The sequence below is a fragment of the Myiozetetes cayanensis genome, unplaced genomic scaffold (genome assembly GCF_022539395.1).
Source record: "Myiozetetes cayanensis isolate MyiCay16 unplaced genomic scaffold, myiCay2020 scf2-11, whole genome shotgun sequence".
Lineage (NCBI taxonomy): Eukaryota > Metazoa > Chordata > Aves > Passeriformes > Tyrannidae > Myiozetetes > Myiozetetes cayanensis.
The window spans coordinates 48,322,035-48,340,745 of record NW_026087411.1 but is presented as its reverse complement, the minus strand read 5'-3'; the positions used below and the strand labels follow the sequence as shown (position 1 = coordinate 48,340,745).

General features: G+C 40.0%; 1 protein-coding gene across 2 annotated transcripts in view; it reads left to right on the top strand.

Moving 5' to 3' along the window:
* Positions 1–341: 341 nt before the first annotated feature.
* Positions 342–18,711, top strand: part of SHPRH (SNF2 histone linker PHD RING helicase) — a 61,244-nt gene continuing 42,874 nt past the window's right edge. Inside the window, exons 1-9 of one of the 2 annotated variants that reach the window (XM_050315111.1) lie at positions 342–486; positions 2,740–3,409; positions 3,795–3,924; positions 10,665–10,883; positions 11,205–11,283; positions 12,379–12,529; positions 14,311–14,416; positions 14,918–15,174; positions 16,486–17,181. In XM_050315111.1, the coding sequence (XP_050171068.1) occupies positions 2,771–3,409; positions 3,795–3,924; positions 10,665–10,883; positions 11,205–11,283; positions 12,379–12,529; positions 14,311–14,416; positions 14,918–15,174; positions 16,486–17,181 (2,277 nt within the window). In that variant the 5' untranslated portion in view covers positions 342–486; positions 2,740–2,770. Of the gene's footprint in view, positions 487–1,310; positions 1,446–2,739; positions 3,410–3,794; positions 3,925–10,664; positions 10,884–11,204; positions 11,284–12,378; positions 12,530–14,310; positions 14,417–14,917; positions 15,175–16,485; positions 17,182–18,711 lie in introns of those variants that run through there. The other variant, XM_050315110.1, reaches the window with a different exon arrangement.

Genomic DNA, 18,711 nt, shown 5'->3' with positions numbered 1-18,711 from the left:
AAGACGAGTTTCTCGTGCACTTAGACCACACCGCGCTTCCCACCTCCATCCCCCAGGATCCACCTCCCAGCGCCAGCCCCGCCCACCGCCGGTGACGTCACAGGCGGTGCCCGCCTGGCCCCGCCCCACTGAGGGCAACAGCGTTTTCCCCGCCCCCTCAGGGGTGCGCTCACTGCGCCTGCGCCGTCCTTAGACCTTCCTGCTGCTTTCTTCCTCCGGTGCGCACGAGGGGGCGGAGCAAATGTCACCGTCCCCAGAGCCCATTGGCTGCCGGCCGGGCTCGCGAGGGTGCGCGCGCATCCCGGTGCCCGCCCCCTCCCCGCTGGCCCCGCCCCCGTTCCCCGCCGGGGTCTCCGCCGGGCACCGCCCGGGCCGAGGGATCGCGGACCCCGCGCCACCCCCTCCGCACCGCCCCCCCGCCGCCGCCGCCGCGCGGGGGGGTCCGGGAGCAGCCGCGGCCGCCGGGGCCGCAGCGTCGCCGCTCCGGTAAGTCCGGGGCTCCGCGCCCCGCTCCCCTCGCCCCTCACCCTCGCGGCTCCGGGGGTCGCCCCCTGGGCGGTGACCGGCCATGCCGCGGGCCCTTGCGGGGAGCGGTGGGTGCCGCGGGCCGGCTGCGGGGTGACCGGGGGTGCGGCGGGGTCGGGTCACCGCTGCCGCACGGACCCCTCCAGGGGCTGTCGCGGAGTGTCTCATCCCCCTGGCCTCGCCTGCCCGAGCTTCAGGTCACTTTCCTCGCTCGAGACAGCGAGCTGTGCCCCCGTTCCGGCGGCGGGGGAGGCCCCTGGCCCGGGGTTCTGGGGCGCTCGGTACGGCGTCCAGCCCCGGGTCGCTTTGCGGGCCCCGCTGCTGCTGCGGGGTGCGGGCACGGTCGTCTCCTGGCCGCGGGAGCTTTGAGCGGCTCTCACTGACACAGAGCGCTTCTCCCGCTTTGCGCGTCAGAGTGCGGTGCCCGGGCTGGCGCCCACGTGCATTCCAGTGTGCCGCAGGGACCCCTCCTCCTTTGGGTTAAGTGCGTTGTTTGCTCCCGTCGGGGTTGGCCCCGATTACAGGCAACGACGCTCCGTGTGCATGGGCATTACTTTGAAAAACTTTCCTCGGTTCTGTTGTCTACAACTACCTGATAGGAGGCTGTGGCAAGGTGGGGATCGGCCTCTTCTCCCAGACAAGCAGCGACAGGACGAGAGGACATGGCCTCAAGCTGTGCCGTGGGAGGTTTAGGTTGAACATTAGGAAGAGTTTCTTCACAGAAAAAGTGATCAGACACTGGAATGGACTGCCCAGGGAGGTGGAGGACTCACCGTCCCTGGAAGATGTTTAAGGAAAGTCTGGACGTTGCACTCAGTGGCACGATCCACTTGACATGGTGATGTTCAGTCGCAGGTTGGACTCTGTGATCTCTGAGGTCTTTTCCAACCTAATTGATTCTGTGTTTGAAATTCAAACAGGCAAGATTTCTATATTCTAGAATATTTTCTTTGGCTCTCATAAATCATCAAATAGTGCTTGTTTATTGTTTTGGTTTTGTTTCTTTTTCCCTCAAGACCCTTCTAAAATTATTCAGTTATAGGAATCCTGTCCTATTCCAGCATAAACGCCTTTAACATTAGGATGTGGCGTACTGGATTTAGTAGCTTGGAATACTTTCTTCTCATCTTCCTACATTCCTTTAAAAGTTGTATGCAGAAGCTGAATTGACATGGATATCTAAATATTTTCCTGTCTTTATTGACAGAATGTAAAATGAGGTCATAGATCTATTGCTGTGTTCAGGCTCCTTATAAAAAGTCTCTTTTTAAAAAGAAAAGTTACTACTTGTTCTAGTATTTAATTATGTGCATGCAGTTTTTGAGTATGTAGTTATTAGTTTCCCAGATGGGTCTAATATTCCATAATCTGCTTCCCTGTATGTACTGTTTAGTGTATGTACTTTATTTTCTGGTATTTTATCCACAGAACCTGTTCTATGCCCAGGTTTAGTCAAGGAGTTGGATGTAGGATGTTGGATGACTTGACTTTGCTGTTAGTCAAATTCAATAAGGCTATGCATTTAGTTTGGTGATTGGTCCCACTGAAATTCAATAGAATAACTAAGGGCTCTTCTGTAAGCAATTTGTGTGTTCAGGTCCCAGGATGCATAGTTTCCTGGGAAAATAAAGTATGAATACCAGTAGGAAGGTCACTGGGGACTTTGAAGGGCAGAACTTGATAGCTTAGGCTCTAAACCATGTTTTATATAATGTCAGCTTCAGACTAACCCTGTGTCAAGTTTGCTTAAAATGTCATGTCTATCTAGGCTTTGAAAGGAAAGAGGAATTTTTTGTGTATTTTCCCCACACACGCCCCCAAATTTCCTGTACTTCCTGCACTTTTGTTCATGGAGTTTCTTGTTGTCTCCGTCCACCCCCATCTTTGAGGGATTCCGCTGCTTCTCACTTTATATCTGTTCCACAGAGTCTGAGTAACAGCTGTGAGATGAAGCATTCTTGTTGATCTCTGTCTGTCGCTGTCTGGAAAAATTATCAGATCTAGGACAAGGCAGTGCTTCATGTCCAACTTTGTGTGATGGCACAGAAATAGGAGAGGCTCTGTAGAACTAATACTTCTGAAGAATTAGAGTTTTTACTGCATATGTTTGTGTCTGAACATTTTGCAAGTTTAGCTACTGCTGCATGGTAAAATCTTAGTATGGGCATTTGATTTTATAATGCTTATTGCTGACTGATTTACTTCATCTTGCAGATACTGAAAGTACTATTGAGAAAACAACAAAATGAGTAGCCGTCGAAAACGCGCACCTCCATCGAAAGTAGATGAGGAGAAGAAGAAAAAGCTCTGCTGGAATATGCATGAAGACCGGAGAAATGAGATGGTAACATTAGATGATGAAGTGACTAATGAGGACCACATTCCAGTTCCAAGCACTTCTGCACCCTTCATTGTTATAAATGATGATAGCACTGATGAAGATCTCGTACAAAAGGAAGGCAGTGGCTCAAAATCTGTTAAGTTTTTGACAGTTAATGATGAAGAAGACTCTTATTCCATCTTGACTCCTGTGTCTGTACAGCTAAATATTATAGTCTTGCCATACCGTGCAGATGGGTCCTGGAAGGTTTTGTTGGGAGAATTTGCTCTTCATCTTCCTTCTGAGCAAATTCTATCTGACGAATTCCATGAAAGGAGCTTTACTTTAATGAGAGGAGACTCTGATGATCAGCTGCAGGTCTGTGTTCATGAAAGAAGTGAAGAAGAGTACAGTAATGAAACTAAAGAATACCTGGGCGCTTATGAACAACGTATTTTGGTGGAACCAACTTTAAGTGGTGAAATATTGGAAGGCTTGAGATGGTTGCAAAAGAAGAAGATAATTGGACTTTATCAAAGACCTGGAGAGGCTCAGACTTTAAAGGTATGCATTTGTATACATTTTGGATATTTTTTTTTGTTTGTTTGAAATGTAAAATAGAAACCTCTGAACAACAAAGTCTGGCAGCTACCATATATTTTATAATGTGATGAAAATTTATAGTTTCTACATGCTTTTGTAATGTTTTCAGTGTGTTTTTTCCTAAAAAGTGACTTCTTACTTTTCCGCTGTTAGCAGTGCATTACCCAAAGGAATCACAGAACCTTTTAGTTGCAATTCCTCTACATGGTGTTTTTAGTAGATTTATTGTATCTGTCTATACTTGCTGATTTTCAAAACACTGTTGTTATTTTCATGTTCTTCTGTTTATAATATTCTTGTAATTTTAACAGCTAATTAAATTAATAACTGTATAACCCTTCCACAGGTTGGAATTTACCTTCTTGAAGCTGGACTAAGTAAACCAGAATTTCTCAGTGATGGAGGTGGAAGACCCAAAAAAGCTAATCAGCTGATTCAAAAACTCATGGAAAAGTTCTACAGTTTTTTAATTCCAGGTAATGCAATAAAGTTGATTGTTGGCAAACAGTTTTTGTTATTAAAGTGTGTCTTTTGTGGTAGTTTTAAATATAAGGAAAAATGGTAATTAATCCTGCCATCTAGACTAACTTTTAATTTCAAGGTAATGTTATTTAGGTATGTCAATATTATTATATGACCATTAATAATGTACTAATTAGTTTATGCTGAAATTAGAGGTTTATGCTGAATATTTCTTCTCTACAGATAAGGCACTGAAACACAGAGATGTTTGAGTCCTTACTGTTTTGGGAGTAAATACAATTTTAACTGAGTCTTGTGGGTTGGTTGAACAGATCTACAGTAGCTTCTCTGAGTTACACAGGAGCTATTTAAACAAACCAGGAATTAAATTTGGAAAAATTTTGTTTCCAGGTTGGTGCCTATCACAAATCTACAGAATAGGTTTTTGTGTACTTTATATTGTAAAGCAGTTATAATGTAAACCCCTACAAAATGCAGCTTTATGACAGTTCTGAGAATATACCACTACAGATTTACAACTTTGAGCCTTGTTGTCGTTTTGGAATTGAAGATATGTTTGGCAGAATATACTTAGTACTAATACAGATTTATAGAGTGATAAACGATGACTTTATGGTGTGATGGCTTAGGAAACTTGTGAAAAAAACAACCTTAGTCTTGGTTCTGAGTGTAGGATTGATTCAAAATGTGAGCTGAAGACTGACTCAATAACAGTGACCATAGTATACTGAGTTTCAGTGTTCTTGCAGAAGCAAGAGAAGCCTAGCACCCCTGTATAATTGTATTTAATTTAAAAAGGCAGAATTGTATAAAAAATTAGGCAACTTGCTAAAGAGAAGCTAAAAAGAAGAGCTAACAGAATAAAATCTGAACATCCTTACCTGCTGCAACGAACAAATGTGGAATGTAAGAAAAGACTTGAGGTTATCAAGGGATGGGCCAGTATAACTAACTACGTGGGGAAGGGAAGATACTGCACATAGGAAGTCATCCTTCCAAAAACTGAAGTAATCTGACTGACACAGAGGTGTCAGTGTAAATTTAAAAGCACAATAAAGCAGATCCAAGAAGTCTGAAGAATAAATAGTTTGAGGTATAGAAATTAATAGTAATGGTTTTAAATGCATCAGAAGCAGAATATTTGCCAAAGAATTCATAGACTTGAGATGACTAAGGCATATGATAGAGTGCTTGAAATAAAGTAATGTTGTAGCAGAAAGCACATTTTTCTTCTCTGCATATCTTCTCATTGAGGAAAAGTTGGGGAAAGAGATTGTTTGCGAAGAAAGTGACCAGTGATTTGTTCTGAGATCCAAAATAATTTTCTGCTGGAATCTAGGGCATCTGTCTTCACTACTCTAAAGGATATATTTTTATGGATTGCGTGGTTCTGTGCTGCTTAGAGGTGAAGAGGGGTTTGCTGTAAGGGAAGTCATGCCCCTCAAAGTCACTGGAGCAAGAATGTGGATGTGAGTGACTGGCTTGCTAGTTGCTATGTCTTAACTTACCAGAAGGCATGTAACCAGCTCAGGTTCATAAAGGAGCTGTGTTGCCAACAGGTAAATGTTCTGATCATTTTTCACCATGTACGTTTTGATGTAGCATAAAATAATAATAGAGTCTTGATTTTATGCCAATGAATGCCATTTAAATGACTAAGTGAAATTAGCTGATGTGGAAAACAGAAATAAACCATTGGAAATCACCAGTCAAGTCTTACAAAGGCATGTGCAGCTTAATGTATGCTTTGAGAAAAAGAGCGATTGCTGAAATGCTATCAACAAAGTTTAAATGTATTATTCAGTATAACAGAGATGAACAACAACTAAAAGCTTGCAAGCAGATTAGGCAGTGGAGCTTCAGCAGAAGTTCAATAGATAAATGTAGAGCAATGCAGAAGACAAAAATTATGGCCTCTTTGCTAATTGTTGCAACTTGGCTTGTATTTGAGTAGGTAGGTGTATAGCTCAGTAAATGTATCAACTTAGTGTTTAATACTAATCAAACCATCAAAGGTAAACAATTATCCTGGAAGTATTAGAGAACAAAACACGATCATTAAACCACTATGCAAGTCCACAGTGTGCATTATGTTGTGCTCTGAATTCAGAAAAAGCATGTCACACAAATGAACAATATTTGGGAGGGAAGATCCCAGGCTTCACTGGGGTGATTACACACTGTGAAACTAGTTTCATTTTCTAACAGTTTTTAAGAACCTTCTTATTGATGTAGCATAAAATAATATAGCCTGTGATTGTATGCTGATGAATGTATTCATCTTAAGCATTTCTGGCAACTTAGTTGTGTTTAAAATCCATCTGTTTTTAAACAGAAATAGTTGATTTTTTTTAATTGCTTGTACTTATGTATTTTAACACTTGTCAGTATCCATCTAAAGTGAACTCTGTGCAGCAACATTCCAAGATGAGGTTTCTTGTTTTCCCCATTGATGAGCAAATTCTCATATTGATGGAGTTGTGCACAAGGTTTTACACAAATAAGAGACATGACCTCTGAATCCCTACATTTTATTTTTATATATTTGTTTTCCTCCATGTGCTCATTTTGTTAATAACCTTCTAGAGGTGGTTTTGAGATTTTGTGGTAGGAATTCCACCTCAAGTTCCAGCAAGCATGGCACAGATGCAGTAAGGAATCTAAAACAAAAAAAAGTGACCAAATATTTAACACGGAATCATAGAATCATTGAATCACTTAGGTTGGAAAAGAACTTTAAGATCGTTGAGTCCAACATGTAGCCCAATACATCCAAGTCCATCACTAAACCATGTCCCTAAGTGCCACATTTACACATCTTTTAAATAGTTCCAGGGATAGTTAATCAACCACTTTCCCTGGGCAGCCTTTTCCAAAGCTTGACAACCCTTTTGGTGAAGGAATTTTTCCTATTATCTGATCTAACCCTCCCCTGATGCATTTGAAGCCATTTCCTCTTGTTCAGTTACTTGGGAGAAGAGACTGACCCCCACCTCACTGCATTGTCCTTTCAGGTAACTGTAGATAATACTGTGCCCCCGCTCGTCTGCCTTTTCTCCAGATTAAACAGTCACAGCTATCTCAGCTGCTTCTCATAAGACTTGTGCTCCAGACCCTTCACCAGCTTTATTGCCCTGCTCTGGACATGCTCCCCTCTCTGTGTCTTTCTTGTAGTGAGGGACCCAAAATTGAATGCAGTAACCTCACCACATCCTTGTAGTCCTCCAGAGTTGCCAGCCGCTTCTTCCAAAAGTCATAACCCCTCTTTTTTCCCTGACTTCCAACCAAAGCTCCCTGCTCAGCCAGGCTGGTCTTCCCTGCCACATTATCTTTTGGCACAGGGGAACAGCCTGCTCCTGTAACCTAATGTTTCATTCTTGAAGAATGTCCAGCCCCTTTGCCTTTCAGGACTGCCTCCCGAGAGACTCTGTCAACCACACCCCTAAACAGGCCAAAGTCCACCCTCTGGAAGTCCAAGGTAGCAGTTCTGATGGCAGCCCTCCTTACTTCACCAAGAACCAAAAACTATAATTTCATGATTGCCATGCCCAATGGCACGGCCTCCAGTCATCACATCACCTGCCAGCCCTTCGTTGTTCATAAACAATGCATCCAGCAGGACATCTTCCCTAGATGGCTCACTCACTTTGCAGAATATGGAGAAGCTTCGTGAGTTAGCAGAATTAACTGTAGATTTAACCACTTTTTTGAGGAAATTGTTTGCAGAGATTTATTTTGTTTGCTTTAATAAATAGCTGGTTTTATAATAGCTTGTATCCCATATCTACCATACAATATTGTGTGCTGCTTGTAGCTTCAGTGAACACAGAGGCATTAATTACTTAAAGATCCAGCAAGCTGTTTTCTTAATATGAAAAAAACCATAGTCTTTATAATTAAAATTAAAAAAAAAAAAGAGAATAAAATGTCTGTTTAGTTGCTGTTTGTTCTAGTGAATGGTAAATGATTTAGATTTTGTTTTCTCACAGTGTCATGGAGCTATATTAGCTGGCAATGTCATATTATATAACATTTGCCTTCAATTTTCTTAAGAAGAATAAATTCTTTATTTAAAGATGGTTTTGATATTTGTATATGTTATTTACTACCAAATGCAAAGAAACAAGTTTTTCATTAATCTAGAATAATGGGGGAAAAGATTACGTTTCCAATGATGCAGATATAGCCATCTGGAAATAGAAAGATCCTTCTTCAGATGCAATAGCAGAACTGTAATTCAGTCATTGAAGGATTTAAGTAGACTATTTGAAAAGTGTCAGAGAAACTGAATTTTTAGACAGTACAATACATCTGTTTCTCAAATGTAAAAAAGACTAAGATGAAGCCTGTGTCATTGAATTACATTTTGAAATGATTGAAAGCATAATTAAACATTCACTGTTAAATAAGTAACTGAGAGAAGGGTAAACTTCCCTAGCATCCTTTAAAAAAAACCCTTTGGTACATAGAACTATTTAATCAGGGAAAAAAATCTTTGAAAGAATGAACAAAACAAGAAAGGTGTGGAGAAAAATATCCAATTATATGGAAAAAAATTACTCTGAAGTGTATTTTAGTCTTTGCTCCCCCATAAAATTCTGGATTGATTTAATTTATATAGAAGTCAATTTATTATGCTTAAAAGGTGAGATTTGAAAACTTATTTTAGCAAGTATAATGATAGGTGTCACTGTAGATTGAATTCATTGATCAAAGTTATACTTTGCAGTCATTCTAATTTTATGCTATTTTCCTAAATTGAAGGATGTGTGTTAGAGGATCCCCTGAATGGTTTCTTTAGTGCATAAAGCTGAGTGTTTTGCTTGGTGCTTTTCATTTGGCTATGGCACTAATAACCCCACATGTATACTCTGATAGCCTGGTTTACATTGCAAGTCTTATATGTATATCGTTTTCATGACTATATATAAACTCAAAGTCTTTCAGAATTCTCTTTTTCCTTGTGAAGCACTGGAATTGTTTCTTTGATTTAAAAGGATTAGGGGAATGCACTGATGGCTGCTATTCTTAGGCACACCATTTTGTTCTTCACCTTCACTATCCTTTTGAATGGAAGGGTGCTTTTGTTTTTCATGAAAGAGACTAATAGCAGCTCTCAAACCCCATTTTAAGATTAAGTTCTCTAGTGTTTGTGGCAGGTACCTCTCTTCTTTGCTAGCCCAAGACATAGGAATTATAATTTGATTTAGTTGTGCCCATCATAAGCTGTTTTATTGGAGTTTTTGAAGTCAGTTTATGGTCACTGTATGCTGGAAATGGTGGCCCTGACTTGCTTCCAATTTTTATTTTTTCTGAAATATTTTGCAAGGTGACTTTGTCTCCAGGGCTAGCTAGGGTTAGTATCTTTCTGTATTTTTTTGGTACCAATCTTTTTCACTTAAGAACTAAAACACTGTTAAAACTTGTCCTTTGAGTCTTTTGTTCTCTCCCTTTATGTCAGTTTCCTAGAATACTGACCCTTGAATTTTTCATGGATTTTTGTTCTACAGTGCTCAAGTTCTGTGTATGCCCTTATATCCAAGTTTTCTGAAAAAATACATAAGCACAAGGCCTTCTTTCCTAGAGGGTAGAAAAGAAAGGTAGGCCCTCTGTCTTAAGGGGTGCATACTTCTTTTGAAATGGGTTTTTAATTTCTAAAGTATGCCTTGTCTGTATTTTTGCAATGATGAAAGTAGTGAAGATTAAGTGTTGTCCTACTGCTACAACTTTCTTATCCCGATGGATAACTTAAGATTAACATGAAAGATCTCTGAGGAGAATCTCCTGTATTGCTTTTTAAAATGTGTTATTTTATAAAGAAAGGCTTTATTTCCTAAAAAATTAATGACAAATGCTTGACAACCCACTATGGTTTTCTCCTTTCTGTAAGGTCATTGACCCACATTAATATTTAAATCTGAAATGTGAGGTGTTTGTGATTCTCTACCAGTTGGAAATGTCTAGTGGAAGGTCTTTATCAAAGAAATAAGATCTGGTCATTGTATACCTAAATTCTAAAGAAACAGCTTTTCTGATTATGTATACATCTGTGATCACCATACCATGTTAAGATTAACTTTCAGGTTTCCTGTTTCAGCTGGGATAGAGTTAGTTTTGTTCCTAGTAGCTGGTACAGTGCTGTATGTTTGGGTTCAGTGTGAGAATAATGTTTGTAACACAATTATGTGTTACTTGTTGCTGAGTAACGCTTACCCCACGTCAAGGACCTTTCAGTCCTTGCTCTTTCAGTGAGGAGATGCAAAAGACACCAGGAGGGAACTCAGCCAGGACAGCTGATCTGTCTGAATTGGCCAAAGGGATATTCCATACCATAGAACATCATGCTCCGTTTATAAACTGGTGAGAGTTGGCTGGGAACCATCAGTCAGCACTTGGGGATGGGCTGGGCATCAGTCAGGAGGAAGCGAGCAATTGTATTGTGCATCACTTGTGTTTCTTGGGTTTCTCTAATCTCTTTTTCTTTTTCATTGCTATTACTATTATTACTGTTGTTATTATTTTACATTGTTTTACTTTATTTCAGTTATTAATCTGTAAAGCAGTGCTCATTGTTTACTACTGCTGCTAGCTGAGTTAGGTGCAGTCATGACATATTTAAATGACATTTTGCTTTGCTTGCTTTCATCCGTTAACTAAATATGTTGCAGCAAAATTTACTGAGATGTCCCAATTTAATTGATAATGAGCGTCTTAAATTATTTGGTGTATGCAGATGAACTGGAGGAAGATGAGGAAGAATCTGACATGGAGCTAGAGCGACAAAATATTGAAGAGCTTTATGACTTTGTAAGACACACCCATCAGCAGGATATCCAGTTACTTAGAAAGGATGTGCAGCATCCTGCATTAATTCCCATTCTGAGGCCGTACCAAAGTGAGGCTGTGAATTGGATGCTTCACCGAGAGAACTACACAAACGCCCCAAGCAGTGGCAAGTATATGGATCTGGAAAACTTGCATAATTGAAGAAAGTGTAATTGTATTGTCAGCAGTAATGTTTTCTTGCTGTTTGATTAGAAGTTTTGTTAATTATTTCTTTACTAATTCCGTAGAAGTTGTTATTTGGTTAGTACACTAAACGATAAGCTATGTCTTGCTGAACAGCAGTTGATGTACCTTGTTGGTCATGAAGCTCTGTGGAGGTAGACTTAAGCTTTTTGTCTCTAAGTGTCACAATAAGGCTGAACAATTCTAAGCAGTGTGCTGTTTATAAAGAAACTTCACAATAGTAACATGAACACTTTCTTCATAGAAAATGCACTGCACTTCTTATGGCGGGAGGTGATCACTCTGGATGGAGTACAAATCTACTATAATCCGTTTACTGGCTGGTATGTTTTTATAGTTACTCTTTTTGAGAATGCCTCATGGTTGCACTTTATGAAATCCTCATTGTTAGCTTTATCCTGAAGAATATAGGATAATCCACATCTCCTGTTTCAGTTAGCAACTAAAGAATTAGAACAGTGATATCTTTATTTTGAAAAAAAGGACAAACTGGAATATATAGTGCACAGGCAAATATGTAAATCTCAAGTTGAAGATGTAATTCTTAAAGTTTTTGTTTGTTTATTTGTTTGGTTTTTAATTTCAATAAATTTGTGGTTTAATATTAACATCAGGCCATTGGAGCCCCTGGTGGTCTAGTGGTAAGGGCGCGGCGCTGTCACCGCCGAGACCCGGGTTCGATTCCCGGTCAGGGCCACTCCCGGGCAGGTGGAGCTCGTTAGCCCTTAAAGGCAACCCACCTACGTCCTAAGGACCTCGCTGCCACCGTCCAAGCTCGCTTGGCCCCGGCAGATGAACCTTAGGATTAAAGGGTGGGCTCAGTTCCGCGCACACTGTGTCTCACCTAAAAAATCCAATGCGCAGGCTGGAAGGGGTAAAGACCTTCCTCGGATCTTCGCTCGCGAAGACTGGCCATTATAGGCCATTGGAGACTTTGACCTTCTTATCCAGTGTGTTTAAAGTCTAAAGGAAGGGGGCAGTATAATGCTTTTTATTAAGGCGGGTATTGCATTACTAAATCTATTTCTCTTTTCCCATTAATTTGGTTGGAATAGAACCTTTTGATTGCTAGTTTGCATTCTATTTTTCCTTGTATAACTTTCAGATCTGTGACATCTGAATATAAAAATATTTTCATTTTTAGAGACAAATGTTATGATATGCTAAGGTTAGCAGGGTAAGGCCTATTAGGAGTTGAAAAAATTCTAAAATTTCTGGTGTACGTAATTGCCTTGATTAGGTTTATACACCCAAAGAGCTTTCTAACACTTCTTAGTCTCATCTAAACTAACCAAAGATAATGCCCCACCGTACAAACTGTGCCTTGCTAAAGCTGTGCTGCATGTTCCTGAACATGTGCTTTTGTCACACCATTTTGTAGTTATTGACTTTCCTTTGGGAATGCACTTGAATTTTAGTATTATCCGTGAATACCCAACTGCTGGACCCCAGTGGCCTGGAGGTATTTTGGCAGATGAGATGGGCCTTGGAAAAACGGTAGAAGTGTTGGCTCTTATTCTGAATCATACTGGACCAGACATTAAACAAGATGATCTGACATTACCTGAGGTAAGGAAACAAGGATGACAGTTATTATGAAGAAAATGCTTTTCAGAATTAATGCAAATGCACTTCTCTTGAGTTTATTGCTTTCTGGTTTGTAGCACTCTGTATTTAAAGCTGTATTGCAAGGACGTTTTTTCCTTTGTAGGACATGATACTTGGTGGCATAAATGGTGGAATAGTTTGCATGAGAAGCAGTTGATAGTTTGCCATTGTTCAAGGGTGTTCTCAGGCAGCTGCACAGCTTATATAGTTTACACAGGCTTCAGGAGCGTATAAGTATGTTAGTTTACAATGTTGGATGTCATTCTCTACTTCACTTCTTTGTATTGATGAGTGTCAAACATCCATTAGACATATGTTCTATGCTAAAATAGGGACAATTTACACTCAGTAAATAAAGATTTATGCTCTCCCTCTATTTCATACAATAAGTGGGCTTATTTAGCAACAGTTTTCCATCTTTTCACTTTCTTCATACTGTAAAACCTTGGCACATTCACTAAAACCAAAAATTCTTTCTGAAGGAAGAGAACTATTGTTAAGAAAACTCTTACCACTTCATGGGTTCCATATCTTTGAATTCTTGGCAACCTGTTTCACTTTACATCTGTTCATAATGATCTCCTGCCTGCTTGTAATTTTGTTAGTTAAAAGGACTCAGTTCTCTGAGAGAAAAGGATGAATCTTAAATGTATGAGAGAGTCAGAACTGAGGAGTGTGAAGAGGGGAGTGTAAGCACTAAAACACGTGGACATCGACTGACAACAGTAGCTAGGGACCATAACTTTTGGAGAGCTGGAGTTAGTGGAACTGTTTCATGATACAAGTAGTTGGGACAGACAGCTAATATATTTTGGGACCTTTATAAGCAGAATTATATGACATTCCCTGTGGTTGAAAGGTAGTATTCCATTCATCCAGAAGGCCCCTTGTTATTTGTATTTTTGTTGTCTTCAAATATAAAATGCCTTTGTATGATGTCCTGAAAAAAAAAAAACAAACAAAAATAAAACCAGAAGTGCTTTATTCCACCAGAGACTTTTTGGATGACTCCTGGGTTGTATAAGCCAATGTCAGAATTACTCCAATTATTTCAACTCTCTGTAGGATTCAAACAATATCTGGAATTTCATTGCAGTTACTATTTAAGAACCCTACAGAGCAACCAATTGGACAGGACAGAGTGAAGTGTCGATGGATACAGCTATGAAACACTTAATAATAGAAATATCAGCACTGTGTTTTTTTCTGGCTTTGAGATTCTTTTTTGAATGCCAGTTTTTGAGTATATATTTCCTTGGATTGACTCACTATTCCTGAGTCACTAATAATGGAGTAAAACTGGGGAGGGGGGGGCAATCCCTAAAAAGAAAAACATACTTTTTATACAACTAACTAAGGCTTTTCCTCTGTATTACTTACCTCCTTCTTTTGTTTTTTTTTTATGTACATTAAATATATATTTTCCTCCCCCATCAGTAACCTAGTTCACTTACAGCTATAGATTCCTGCAAGTTAATTCCGAAGCAGTGAAGGACCCCAAAAGGCCTGTAGGGCTGCTCTTTCTGTTCTCAGTGTAGGTGCCGAACACCATTTGCCAAGAAACTGAATTGGATGAGGTGTCATTCTTTACATTAAAATTGAGCTGTCTGAGCAAATAAGTGAGATCAGAACATGCATCTGTAGCAGCTCATGCTTATTTTCAAATGTGAAAACATTAATGAAGGTCAGAGTGACTGTGAAGAGACATGACCTAATAACTATTTAATGTTCCTCTGCATTAGGGTAAGCTTGTGAACTTCTTTGTTCCACCTCAACCTTTAGAAGGAAATAAAAAGAAAAAACCAAAGGAAATGGAGCCTAAATTGAAGGAAAAAATACAATATCCCAGTAAGTATTTCTGATGACTTTTAAAATACATTTTGCTTTTGGCATTGAGTCTTATATTGGCCACTGACTATGAGTTCAAGGTTAGTCTTCACTTCTTCAGAATGAAATGATCTTTTGCTGGGCACTGTCATGTGGGATTGCATGCTACAAACAAGTAATCCACAGTTAAAAGTAAAGTTAGCAGCTCAGAACTCAGAGCTACAGAGCTCTGTATAACTAAAGGTCTTTGTAAAAGAGTTTATGCATTTAACTGAAATACACTATCTTTTTTACGCCTCAGTAAGAAAATTGAGTGACTTATTTCCATTGCTGTCAAATATTGTCTTGGATTCACTGCAAAATAGCATTTTGCAGAGCTGCCTCAAGCATTGTCAAAACTGCTGTCTTTGTTTTGCATTTTTTAGATGAACACTATGTTTAGAGTTCCCTTAATATGCATTCTCTGAGGTAACTTTCATTTTATCTGAGCTGTAAGTTGTTTTGCTTTGATTCTACATACAGGCTTACGAGTGATGATATTAGCGGCTGTAAAAGAAATGAATGTGAAGAAAGGAGCATCCATCGTTGCAATATTTAAGTACATCAGTGCTATTTATAGGTATGACACACAGAGAAATAGACGGCTTCTCAAAAGAACTCTAGAAAAACTAATTGCAGAACATGTAGTAGAGCAAGTCAAAGGACATGGTCTGGCTGGGTCTTTCAAGCTGGGAAAGAATTACAAGGAACAGAAGAAACGGGAAAGAACCAAAGAGCAGGTAAAATATGCTGCCACAGTTACTTTATTGTTAAAAAAACAGATATTTTTTCTACTGTTTGCATGCTACTTGGAGCTGTGTTGTCTGTGTGCACTAGTTCAGGGATGCTGACTTATTGCTAAAAATGAAGAAAACAGCAGCGTTTGCTTTGACATGCAAGAGTAAAGAAACAGAAATCATACATAGATCAAATTTGGTGCTAAAGTATTAACTACATCTGTCATGAATCTTGTAAAATAGTGGCACTGGAAATTGCGTTGTTCTTGCTGTGAATGTGTTTTTTAAACACTGGTAAACATTAACCAGATCCTCAAATTGGAAATTGACACAAAACCTTAATATCTATGCCCTGATATGTTTAAAAAAAAAAAAAAAAAAAGAGAGAATAATTTGGGTTAGAAGAGTCCTTAAAAATCATCTATTTTCCAACCTCTCCTGCCATGGGGACACCTTCCACTAGACCAGGTTGCCCAAAGCCCCATCTATCCTGGCCTGGAACACTTCCAGAGACTTCTTTATGGAAGTTATTCCAGTGTCTCATCACCCTCATAGTAAATAATTTCTTCCTAGTATCTGATTTAAAGCTACTGTCTTTCAGATTGTCCTGTCACTATACACTCTTGTAAATAGTCCCTTCAGGTACTGGAATGCCGAAATTAGGTCACCCTGTAGCCTTCTCCAGGCTGAACAATCCCAATTTTCTTAGCCTTTCCTCATGGGAGAGGTGCTCCATCCCTCTAATCATCTTGGTGGCCCTTCTCTGGATTTGCTCCAACAGGTCTATGACCTTCTTATGTAGTACTCCACGGGGGGTCTCACCTGAGCAGAGTGGAGGGGCAGAATCACCTCCCTCACACTGCTGGGCTCGCTGCTTTTGACTCAGCCCAGGATACATTTGGCTTTCTGGGCTGCAGGTGCATGTTTCCGGCTCAAGTCCAGCCTCTCATCCGCCAGCACCCGCAAGTCCTTCTCCCCAGGACTGCTCTCAATCTGTTCATCCCCCAGCCTGTGTTGATACTGGGGCTTGCCCTGACCTACATGCAGTAACTTGCACTTGATCTTGTTAAACCTCATGAGGTTCCCATGGGCCCGCTTCTCGAGCTTGTCCAGGTCCCTCCAGATGGCATCCTGTCCTTCAGATGTGCCAACTGCACCACTCAGCTTGGTGTCATCTGCACATTTCCTGAGGGTGCACTCAATCCCTTTGTCTATATCATTAATGGAAACATTAAATAGCACTTGTAGACATTAAACAGCGCTGGACAATTCTGTATGTAAAGTCTGACATTCTTGGTTAATTTTACTTTGTAGGTAGCAAAGACTTCAGAAAACACTCAGAAGAAGCAGCTGACTGATGCTAAAACTGAAACCAAAGAATCAAAAAATAGTGGTGTCACATCTGAACACATCTGTAAAACTGCTTCACGGGTGGATATTACCATGGAAGAACACGATTATTGTACAACCAGCAAAAATAAGAAGAAATCTGAAGCAGATCATGAGAACTCTGTAAAAGAAAATAATGTTAAGCAGGAAACTGTCATCCCAAAATCTCCGGATTTGCATGGCAGCCTCCTTGTCTCCAGTGACAAGAGCAGTAATCCTGATTTTGATGGTTCTAAAAGTACAACTGATGTCCAGCAGGAAATCCCAAAGGTCCAGTCCTCACATTCCCAAGAACGTGCTGACAGTAGCGTACAACATACCAGTTCTGTATTTCCATTTAATACCTCTGAATATCGTTTTGAATGCATCTGTGGTGAGCTTGGATTGGCTGACTACAAAGCTCGTGTGCAGTGCCTGAAATGCTACTTATGGCAGCATGCAGAATGTGTGAACTACAAAGAGGAAAATCTGAAGAGCAGGCCCTTCTACTGTCCCCATTGCCTTGTGGCAATGAAACCAGTTCCGACAGGAGCGACTCTGATAATTTCTCCGAGTTCTATTTGTCATCAGTGGGTAGATGAGATCAACAGGCATGTAAGATCATCCTCTCTTCGCGTTCTGGTGAGATTATATAGCTTCATGTTCTTGAGAGTTATTTTATCAAGGCTCAGGGCTTCCTGTCAGACATTCTGCATTACTTGAAGTTCAGAGGTCTCTCTGTCCTCGGTGTCAGAATTCTACATTTCCTGCTGTAGACCTATGCTTTGGCATCACACTGTGCATCAGTGTCCCAGAAAGACTGTCTGGAATTAGTTTTTAAATTTTTCCCTTTTTAGTTGGTCACTGAGAGATAATACAGCAGACTAGGTATCTATAGGAAATGGAAGCAAACTTTGAGCAGTTGCAACAACTGGTGATTTCTGAGAGGGGAGGCTGTTTCAAAGACTACCAAGGAACTTAAAAAACCCTGACTGTAGGTGTTTTGAGTCTCGTCTCACTGTACACTTGCACCTAAGCAGCTCTCTGACTCTTGCTTCTCATTTTGTTCTAGATAAAAAAATGTTTCAGTAGGTAAAGAGCATAGTTTTGCATTTCTGGTTCTCAGGCTTTATAAAAGAAGTCTTGTGCCTTGGTATTTACTGAAAACAACACCCTTACAACTTGGGCATTGCCGCTATAGCATCTACCATATTTATTTGGATGTTGCTTACTTGGAGACCATGTATTGCCCTTTTACTTTATTTCTAATAGCCCTGTCACTAAAATAAACCTATTTATACTTACAGTAAATAACGCTATACAGGATTTTTTAATATGTAGTTATCACAGTATTCAAGGGTAGCCATTGTCTTTTACTACCAATGTAGTCAAGTTTTGTCCTTGACTTTTTAGTAGTCAAGAACCTTTGTAATGATCTAGTGCTTTGAAAACCGTAGATCCCTTGTATTTTGAATAAAATAACAGTAGTAGTAGATTGATATAACTTTGTATTCAGGGATATATCTTGTACCTTCAGCTGTTATGCATAGATGCCCAATGTATAAATGGGGCACTTAGGCCCAACTAGGCCTCTAGTGCCATATGTGTGATCAGTCTAATTAGATTTAGTGCATAAATGCGTAAAACTTGTGTGGTTTTCCTAGGGCCCGGTCCAAATTTTATACCAGCTTGGATGAAAATTATCAGAAATAGATTTACACGGTAATAGTAAAATAGTTTAAATACTGACTGTCAGTACATGAAACTGTGTGACACCTTCGATTCTAAGTGATTGTTTTAATTTTCTTTTAACTGCCAACTGTAAGCAAGATTTGTTTTCAGTGTTGCTTCAAAATGAAAATTTGGGGGGTTATTTTCTGTAGAGGTAAAATAAAGGTAGCAGAGGTGTTTAAAATATAGGAGATGTTTAAAAGAACTGGTTTCCCATGTTAACAGCTTTTGCATTGCATGTGAAGTGTGCTTTTTAGTCTTCCAACTGCCTACAACCCATGGGAAATTCTAATGGTTTTATGTAATAAGCAAGAAATTAAAATTCATCAGTAGGTCTTGCTTTGTGGCAGGTTGTCTTTTCCTGCTGCTGTGAAAACAACCAAACCTTGGCCAAGTTATAAACCTCCAGAAAATCTGTTAGTAAAGACTTGAAGAAATCAT